Source organism: Thunnus thynnus, chromosome 11, assembly GCF_963924715.1.
Source record: "Thunnus thynnus chromosome 11, fThuThy2.1, whole genome shotgun sequence".
NCBI lineage: Eukaryota > Metazoa > Chordata > Actinopteri > Scombriformes > Scombridae > Thunnus > Thunnus thynnus.
Window position 1 is genome coordinate 23018684 of NC_089527.1, and position 9456 is coordinate 23028139.

Below are 9456 nucleotides of genomic sequence, written 5' to 3' on the forward strand. Positions count from 1 at the left end.
TGTGACTACACTGTTACTGTTTCAGAAATGCAACCCTGCTTAATTTGCTGCTGCTCTGACCTGTAACTGGATAAGTAGTCGAAACATAGATGGAAAGTAACTATACATAGTATTTCTTGAGTCAAGTAATATAGTTGTTAAACTAGTATCGACTGATTTTTTTTTTGGCAACTGTGGAGACAGTGCAACAAGCTGTTAACACACTATAGACAATGATCACCTTTAATGTTGATATGGTGAATGTGTTAGCAAACACTTGCCTACTACACATCCAGCAGATAAAGAGCAACAGTAGCTCTCATTTAGAGCCATGTTTCGGATCACCTGAGAGTCCAAGTCCAGTATTCACTCTCCTTTTAGCATTGCTTTTCTCTTCACCAACTCCTGACTTCACTAACTCTTCAGCTGCTAAATGCTCCACTATGTTCACCACTAACTTTGTCTGCTGGTGCTGGGCAGATAGTGTACAGTGGGGTTATTAGAGCGTTTTTGCTGGAAAATGGTGCCTGCTGCAGCTGACAATGAGGTCAATTTGAGCAGTGAGAGTGAACTTAGAAGTCGCGGTCCGTAAAACCAAAGTAATGACTTGAAAGACTTTGAGGTCACTGCAGAGTTGGGTGATAATTCTTTGTGGATTTGTCACTGCAGAGTCACCACTTTTGCATTACAGGCAGTCATTTTAATTATATAATTTTAAAAATATATAATTCAAATATTAAGTAAAGAGTGAGCTTTCATGCTGAACATTATGTAGTAAACATAGCTCCATGAAGATGCATTTACTGGATGTTTATCAGTTATTTAAGAGCAGTTATTATTCCACAGAGGAGCAGAACAGTCCATTTTGTAATAAGTGTTATTACAAAGGCCTTGTTTCGTTTCTCAGCTCCCGTCTCACCCTCTCACCCCATCCCGGCATGCTGAGGGAAGGGCCATGACAGTGGCCCCCACCTACCACACCCTGCCTCACCCCTCCTCCCATGGAACATCTCACAGCACCATGATGTGGGGCCCACTGGAACCCCCCAACACCCCCAAACCCTGGAGCCTGAGCTGCCTGCGGCCTGCACCCCCACTACGACCCTCTGCCGCCCTCTGCTACAAGGAGGTGAGGGACCGTATTTATGTGTAGTTTGGACATCTTCATGTGTTTTTTTTATGTAGATTTTCTAATGTCATGTAATTTTTTCTGCCCTCCATTTACAGGATCTCAGTAAAAGTCCTAAGAGTGTGAAGAAACTCCTTCCCAAACGCAAGCCTGAGAGGAAACAGTCTGAGGAGGAATTTGCCTTGAGGAAGAGTACGTTTTAAACTATGTTAAACTCAAATACACCAAAATAACAATTTAGTTTTTCAAACTAAAGGGATTGTTCGACATTTTTTGAAATAGCTTATTTGCCTTCTTGTTGAGAGTTGGATGAGAATATCAATACCACTGTGATATCCACCCGTTAATTATGAAACTAGTGCCAGGAGACGTTTAGCTTAGATTAAAGACTGGAAGCAGGGATACAGCTAGCGTGCTGTAACTCCCCAGTGTGTTGTTTTTACATTTATGTTTTTGTACAAATTAAACAAATGAAATATAATGTTTTAATTGGTGAGCTTTAGAGGTGCTGGTAGGCAGATTTTGAAGGATAGCTGTTTCCCTTGGCTTCCAATCTTTATGCTAACCTAATCGTCTGCTGGCTCTATATTCATAATTAACAGACAACTTGAGAGTAGTATAAATCTTCTCGTCTAACTCTTGGCAAGAAAATTAATCAGTGTAAGTCCCAAAATGTCTAACTATTATTTTAATGTTCGCAGATGCTGTAATTTTTGCAAATATCACCCACCCACTGACATGGTACAGCTGTTGGAGGGAAAGACGGTTGAGATCTGAGGGACACGAGCATGTGAATAAATTTGTCCCCATTGTGTCCTCTCTTCTTTAGGCACAGCTGCTCTGGAAGAAGATGCCCAGATCCTGAAAGTTATTGAGGCATACTGCACCAGCGCCAAAACCAGGCAGACTCTTAACTCCAGTAAGAAAAGACATAATTTTACTTGTACATGTGCATGCACAGATGAGGTTTATTCCGCAGCTTGGTGCCTTAGTTTCGGCTATATCTTGCTGTCTTTGTATTCTGTTACTCAGTGCCTTTCATTAACACTGATATTCTGTACTGATCCTTCTAACAGTATATTTTCCTTCTTTCTGTCTCTCCTCCACTCCTCACTTTTTGGCATTGCCCTGGTTTACCTTGAGTTCCTCCTTTTTTTTCATTATTTGTTCTCTCCATACTTTATGTTTGCGTTGTAATTCTCTCCATGTATTCTGATTTGCTCCATCATCCCATCCTGCATCTCTCATTGGTTTTATGATTTACCATTTGTTGCGTGTTGCGTACTCTACGTCTTCCCCTTGTACCGTCACTCCTCCTCCTTTGCCCACCATTTCCTCCCTCTACATTCGCACATCAACTCGGCCCTCCCCGACTAGCCTGGCAGGGCACTGACTTGATGCACAACCACGTGCTGGCCGACGTGGACCGGTCCTGCGTGGACTCGCCGGGCCGCCGTAGCAGCATGTCAAGGCCAGAATTGACCTCTGACCTTTCGGAGGACTCTGACTATGACTCCATTTGGACCACCCACACTTACAGGATGGGTTCAGTGCCGCGTAAGAGCTGCATCTCTCACCAGAACTAAAGAACGTACAGTACTACCACGCTGTACTGTAATGTAAAGTACAGTGCGCTTACCTCTTTTACCTTCAATGTATTAAAAGAAACTAGATTTTTTTTATTTATCTATTTATTTTCTATTATATATTTGTCCATTTTTTTGTTAACTTATTTGGTTTATTTATTTTGACAGTTTGAAGATGTTTAAAGCATCTCCCTGTTGCCTTTGCCACTTTCCCTTTTATGTGCCTCCTCTCTTTCTGTAGTTGTCATGCAGTAAATGTTTGGTAATTCTTGTTAATTTATCTTGAATGTGACCACTCCCCTTGTTTGACCATACATGTGGGGAACTCTCCTAGCAGAGAGTACAGGGATGTTAGAGTGGAATATAGGGGAGGGAGACCCAGGGGAGGGAGAAGTGGGGACTGAGCTTTTCCTGTCTGATATTCAGATGAAATTCAGGAACGAGTGTATTCTATTTACCATGTACTACTTCTCTCCAGTATGTGTTTTTAGAGTATGTATGCTCAAACATAGCACAGATGCCACATACACACACGCACAGGTTCAGGCATATATGCCCCTGCTGCCAGATAATATAGCAGCATGCAAATGTAATATCCAAATTCTTATAATTTTATATCATTGCTTTTATTCATAATTTGAATCTGTATCCATTGTGCCAGTCCTAAGCAGAATTTAATTCAACAGACAACATGACATAAAGCTCTAGAATACTACAAATCCTTGCTAAGATGAATAACATAATAATAATAATAATAAGATGATGAAATAATGAATGACATACAGTCCATTTTATGTTGTAGCTGCTATAGGAAGAGGAGATTGTTACATAGACTTCACTCTACTACACTAGTCAAGCTTTTATCATTGAATAAGAGCTAGTGGACTAAGAATCGTGAATTTAAAGGGCCTGTTCACCCAACTTACAAAAAAACACAATTTTACATTTACAGATAGCTTTGGTTTCTTTCTTTAAATTTTCAATGCAATGGAGGTCAGTGGAATTTTGCTTGTGGTTCTTACAGCAGGGAAAATACATTTTATGTGCAACTTAACACCCTCTGAAAATGGTGTTTTTGCTGACCTCTAGTGGTTTAACTTTGTCACCTTAATACTGTGATGTAAAAGTGTACTGCATGGTGTGTCATTACATTATAGTTGGATGTGGTCAGAGGTGAAACAGACTTAAATATTTCAACCAGAGAGGGCAGTAAATGAAATGTTTTCAGCTTAGTGTTAAGTTACTGTTTAAGGAAATTCAACACTAATGTGTCTTTAAAGAAATAATGTCCTGGTTACTTTGATAATCCACAAACCTCACTGTTTTAAATGAAACTGCTTCCAGCACCCCTTCTGAAATTCTATTTACCTCCATTTTAAATTTTGCAGAGGCAGAAATGTCAAAAAACAGATACAGTATCTCAAAACCTGGGCAAATAAAACTAAAACTATCTGTATGACTAGATATACCTAGAGGTAAGTGAGAAAATATGCTTTTGTAATTTTGGTGAACTGACCCTTTAAGTCATTCATTTAAATCATTTAATATACTGTTTAGTCTCCTAAGCATCATCCTTAAAGCCTGCTCTTAGACCCAGTAAAGTCACTGTCTGTCAGTGGTTCTACAGGGTTACATTTATATTATAATTCGCATGTTAGTGCATTAACAAAATACAAAGATTCATTTAGAAAGTAGAAGTTATACCGTACCAGCCAGATACTAATGAACTTAAAATTGCAGCCTAACACATCTACTGTCCCATAATATAAACCAAATGCCTTTGTTTGATAGGATATGTCACCTGATAGATAAAGGAATCGTTTGACACTTTGGGATTTCTTTTGAATCTTTAACATAAAGAAACAGCTAGCAGCTAGGTAACAAAATCCGACTACCAGCACCTCTAAAACTCACTAATTTAATTAATTAAATAAATAATATATAAAACATTAAGTAATGAGCTTTAGAGATGCTGGTAGGATTTTTTTTTTTACATTTGGACAGAGCCAGGCTTCCACTCTTTATGCTAAGCTAGGCTAAACATCCTAAATCCCATCTAATTTCATGTTTCAAATGTCTATGTGCCCAAAGAGGAGAAAACAATTCACCAATTTAGCCCGGCTAGTTGTTTTCCCTTCTTCCAGTCTGTCTGCTAAGCTAAGCTAACCTGCTGTTGGCTCCAGCTTCATATTGAACAGACAAATATGGGAGTGGTAGCAATCTTCTCATTTAACTCCCAGCAGGAAAGCAAATATGCCATTTCTCAAAATGTCAAACTATTTGTTTTAACTGCAGCGGTTGTTAGGCTCCAACAATTTGACCAGGTTAGCATATTGTCAAAAACAGACATCCCTTGTGTCACAACAAACTAGCACCTATGCTACCGCCTCATTGGCCAGGCATGCCTTTGTGTTTTCTGGCTTACGAGGCTTCCCATACTATCTCTTGCATTTATTACTATTTTTATGAAGAAGTATTTTTACAGTATTGGTATTAAAAGTACAGGTTGGCATCCATTTAGAGCCTATCCTCTTACAGCAAGCAATGTGAGTGACATTTGGAATATATTGGGCCATGTTACAGTATTTACTGTTTCTGAAATGATTTCTTTATTGTATTCATTATTTTGTATACAGGCTTTTTTTTATTTATATTTTATTCTATTCTGTATGTCAATGTTTACAAAATGATCCCTGGAAGAATCATTTGATTTTTTTTTTTTTTTTTACATTTTATTGGTCTGTATGATAGTTTACACTGAAATTATAACATGAAGTGTTTGAATTATTTTGCACAATCATGTAACGGGCCAGTGGGTGGGGGGGATAGAATCTGTTAAATTCTGTACTTTTTGTCGTCTACCTAGAGTGTGTATGATATAGTCCTAAAGGTAGACTTAAGTATTCAGTGTTACTGTAAAGTAAAATGCTCATTCGTAGTGTAAATGCTCACCTTCAATGTTTTGCAAGCAGTGAGGGTAAAAAAGAAACCGTGATTATACGGGAACATTTCTATGTGAACTACTCATTCAACCTCAGAATACTGTCAGAGTGGACTTGAAATATAAAGAGCACATAGTCTCCCTTTCTGTAAATACTAGTTGTCAAGGAGCAAGAAAAAAAAATCCATTCTATGAGTATTTGAGCTAAGAATATCACTGTCCTTATATCATGTGCTATACTTTGTGACAGGTGTATTCTGTGGTTTAAGAAACTAAGTCAAACTTTGGGACAGGCAGGGTGAAGAGACTAACTGTCTTTGACCAACATTGTCCTCTGTGTGCTCTAATGCTGTATTCAGTTCACACATGTGACCATGTCTTATCTGCAAACAGCGCCTTCAGTGTATTTGTTCTACACTTCTGAAGTGTTCAAGTCCCAAACGCTGTATTATGAGTTTTGAATAAATCTGTCATTTGGTAGACACTGGCATTCTGGTGATTTGTTAAAACAGCAGATGTGATTGTGTTTGGTGTGTGTTTTCATTTGAGGAAGATGATGGAGTGTGAGAGTTATTACTTTGATAGAGAATTGTATGAATGGATTTGGCTTTTTTGACAGATATTTCAACTGCCTTTCATTTCCTTTCATTTTTCTCTGGCTCTTGTCTGATATTTGATCTTTGCATGACTAACCCACTACTACTACCGAATGTGGTGTATGTTTGTTTCTCTTTGTGCTGCCAGTCGTTCCAATAAAGAAGTTAGAAGAGGATGATTCAGTGTTGACTCATCTTACTGCAAGGTGAGACAGAGTAAAGTACCAATCGTTGAGTGCTCTTTTGTTTTGAAACAGGACCTCGAAGGGAAACAGGGTTGCATGTGATCATCCCCGGAGAGGAGAGAGTCCTGGATCCCAGTCGCAATGGACAAAGTACAGCGGAAGAGAAGTAAGACGATAAGTCTCACCCTGAATCAGTGTCAAATCCCATGTAAAGACTAAAACCAACAATTTGTTAGTCCATCTCAGTGCTTTCCAACTTTCTTATCCTCTCTGTAGCACGCTACCCCAAGCCCATCCTTCCCTACTAAAGACATTAATCTTTTAAAATAGGTCACATTTGTTGCACTGGTGAGTATTTATGATGGCAGGATAGTGTACATATGTAGGATCGCCAGCACAGTACCCATGTGTATCGTTACAAAGGAACATGCCACCCAGCACAACAGTGTGGCTCAGCTGCACCTTTTTGGACAACAATGAAGGTCAATGGTGCAGGGAAATAAACTATATTGGGCTTTTTTTGGGATAAAGTTGCTCTTCTCTTTGGATTTGTTGACATTAAGAAAAATAAAGAATATTTCATGTCATTTGTTTACCACCCAAAGACTTTACATAAATGTTTGATGTCAGCTACAACTCTTGACATTATAATTATTGGTAAACTGGCTGCTTTTGGTTCAGTGACGCTACTGCACCGAGCTTAACAACCAGTCTTGTGGACATGAATGTGTTGACCTGTAATAATAACATTTTTATCTCGAAGGAGCCTAGTGGATGTTGTGTATGCCCTGAGGGATGAGGTTCAAGAGCTAAAACAGGTGAGGATGTTTTACAATAGATCATGATAGTGTTATTTACCAAACATATGACTTAAAGTTATAAATATCTGGTTTGATTCTCAGATTTATAAATGTGTTTTCTGAGTAAAGAGAAGAAAAAAAAGAGAGCATAATGTGAGTTAAGTGGAATTGAAGAGATTTGAATTTTCTTGTTTAAATTAGTGAGTTGTTTCAAATGATGACTAATGATATTGTCACCTTAAATGTAGGTTAGGGTTAGGTGAGTGAATGTCTGTTTTTACAACAAAACGACTGACTGGATTGTTTTCCATCACAGGATAATAAGAAGATGAAGAGGTCACTGGAAGAGGAGCAGAGAGCACGCAAGGATCTAGAAAAGGTTGTGAGGAGGGTGTTGAAGAGTATGAATGATCCAACATGGGATGAGACAAACCTGTGATGCTCTTGTGTGCCTCCATCTGAAGTGGAGTGTGTGTATATGTGTGGGCTTGCTTGTGCTGTGTGTGTGAAACTCACACACAGTTTGAGGTTGGGTGTGTAAGTGAGAGAGCAAGAGTGCTGAATGAATCGAGCCGTGATGCTGAACAGGCTCAACCATCTACTCCCTCAAAACATTCCTCCAACACCAAGCAAGAAGGTAAAAAGATTACAAACTTCCTCCTCTGTGTGTCCCATCACTTCAACATGCATCCTTAGTCTCTTTGGCCATGTTCAGCATGGCTGGAAGACAACTGGCGAGAGCTGCTCTCCCTGCGTTTACAGTCATTTAACAGGACGCTGTCCAGTGGTACAGAATCGGTACTTAAATGGAGTTAATGGTCACAAGGCCTTGGGACAAGTGTGAACTTCAACCCCATGACATTTCATAACCTCTCATGTTATTTAATTTTCTGTGAATTGATTCTTGTTGGGTCTCTTCCCCTGACATAAACTCGTCTTTGTGTCTTTTTTTTTGGTCTTTTTTGTCTTTATCTTCCACTTCTTGACCACTTTGCAGTTTGACTGTCTTTCTGGGCATCCTAAGGGAATTGTACAGAGATATTGAACTTGTACTGTATAATGTAAATACTGCAAAAATATGAGCCTTTGTCCATTGGGAGAAATAAATGTGTTTTTAGAAGAATGACTTTGAATTGCCACTAAATATGTTCCTGCATTTCAAATGAACAAGGAAACTCTACTTTCTTTCTCTGCCTCTCTCAGGTACACACACATGCACACAACACACAGATAAAAGCACCAAGTCCAGATCATCAACTGGGAACAGCGGACAATTGCCCTGGGGCCATTCACAGGCCCAAACAAACCTCTGTGTGTTTCAAGTGGTTGTATGTAATTTGATACAATAGAAATATATTGAAATATCAACTAGGGTGGGTCATACATCATTACCTAATTGTGCAGTTTTAAGACTTCATTTAGTTTAAATTATACTCGTGGAGCATATTTTATGTCATAGTTTTGTTGAATTAAACTGCCTTAAAATAACTGACACAACATACACAAAAACTAAGACCAGGTACACCATCACAGAAGAATTGGTTGGTTTGTTTCTGTGTGTTGGTGTGGGAATTTCATAGTGACGGGTGGTGGAGAGCCCTGGGACTCTTAACGACTTTATCCAGCTATGAAGAGGACAACACAAACTGGGATAGCTTATGTATAGTGAGCATATAGACTGTGTGAGTAACATCAGTGCGAATCAGAGATTCAGAATGCTTTCCAAGATTTAGAAATGAATGCCTTAAAAAGGTATTGACCCCAAACATTTGCCTTTAAAATTGACGACTTGTATTAGCCTTTTATGGAATTACTCAATAGAAAAGGACTGGTGTGAAAATGAAAATAAGTCGACAAATTGGTCTAAACTGGGTGCAAATATTGAACAACTCATATGTTGAAGAAAGAATCCCCCTAATTATGATATCACTGATGTAGCTGAGAGTTTCCAGTACAGAGGGGAGAGCAGCCAAACAGAGTTGGTAAGTTTTTTAGGGAACTGCATTATTCTAAGGTATTTGTAAAGCCACATGCGCTGATACTAAAAAGTAAGGCACATATTGTTGCTTTATTTTTTTTTTTAAAGAAACGTTTTTTATAACCCTACATTGGTCAACGACCTATCAAACAACTGAAATTGTGGTGCTGTAATCAAACCTGCAGTACGGAACTTCTGTCTCCCCCCTGTGGCAGTGAGAGTAAATAGTAGTTACTTGGATGTAACAGCAGTTCAATATGTA

The 9456-nt window shown here is 38.8% G+C and overlaps 1 protein-coding gene across 4 annotated transcripts in view; it reads left to right on the top strand.

The window, feature by feature from the left end:
* Positions 1–8342, top strand: part of arhgef7a (Rho guanine nucleotide exchange factor (GEF) 7a) — a 30708-nt gene extending 22366 nt beyond the window's left edge. For 3 of the 4 annotated variants that reach the window (XM_067603923.1, XM_067603922.1, XM_067603921.1), the window contains 6 exons: positions 887–1108; positions 1207–1300; positions 1938–2027; positions 6489–6582; positions 7180–7234; positions 7533–8342. In XM_067603923.1, coding sequence (XP_067460024.1) covers positions 887–1108; positions 1207–1300; positions 1938–2027; positions 6489–6582; positions 7180–7234; positions 7533–7655 — 678 coding nt within the window. In that variant the 3' untranslated portion in view covers positions 7656–8342. Of the gene's footprint in view, positions 1–886; positions 1109–1206; positions 1301–1937; positions 2028–2485; positions 2666–6488; positions 6583–7179; positions 7235–7532 lie in introns of all 4 variants that reach the window. The other variant, XM_067603924.1, reaches the window with a different exon arrangement.
* Positions 8343–9456: the final 1114 nt, after the last annotated feature.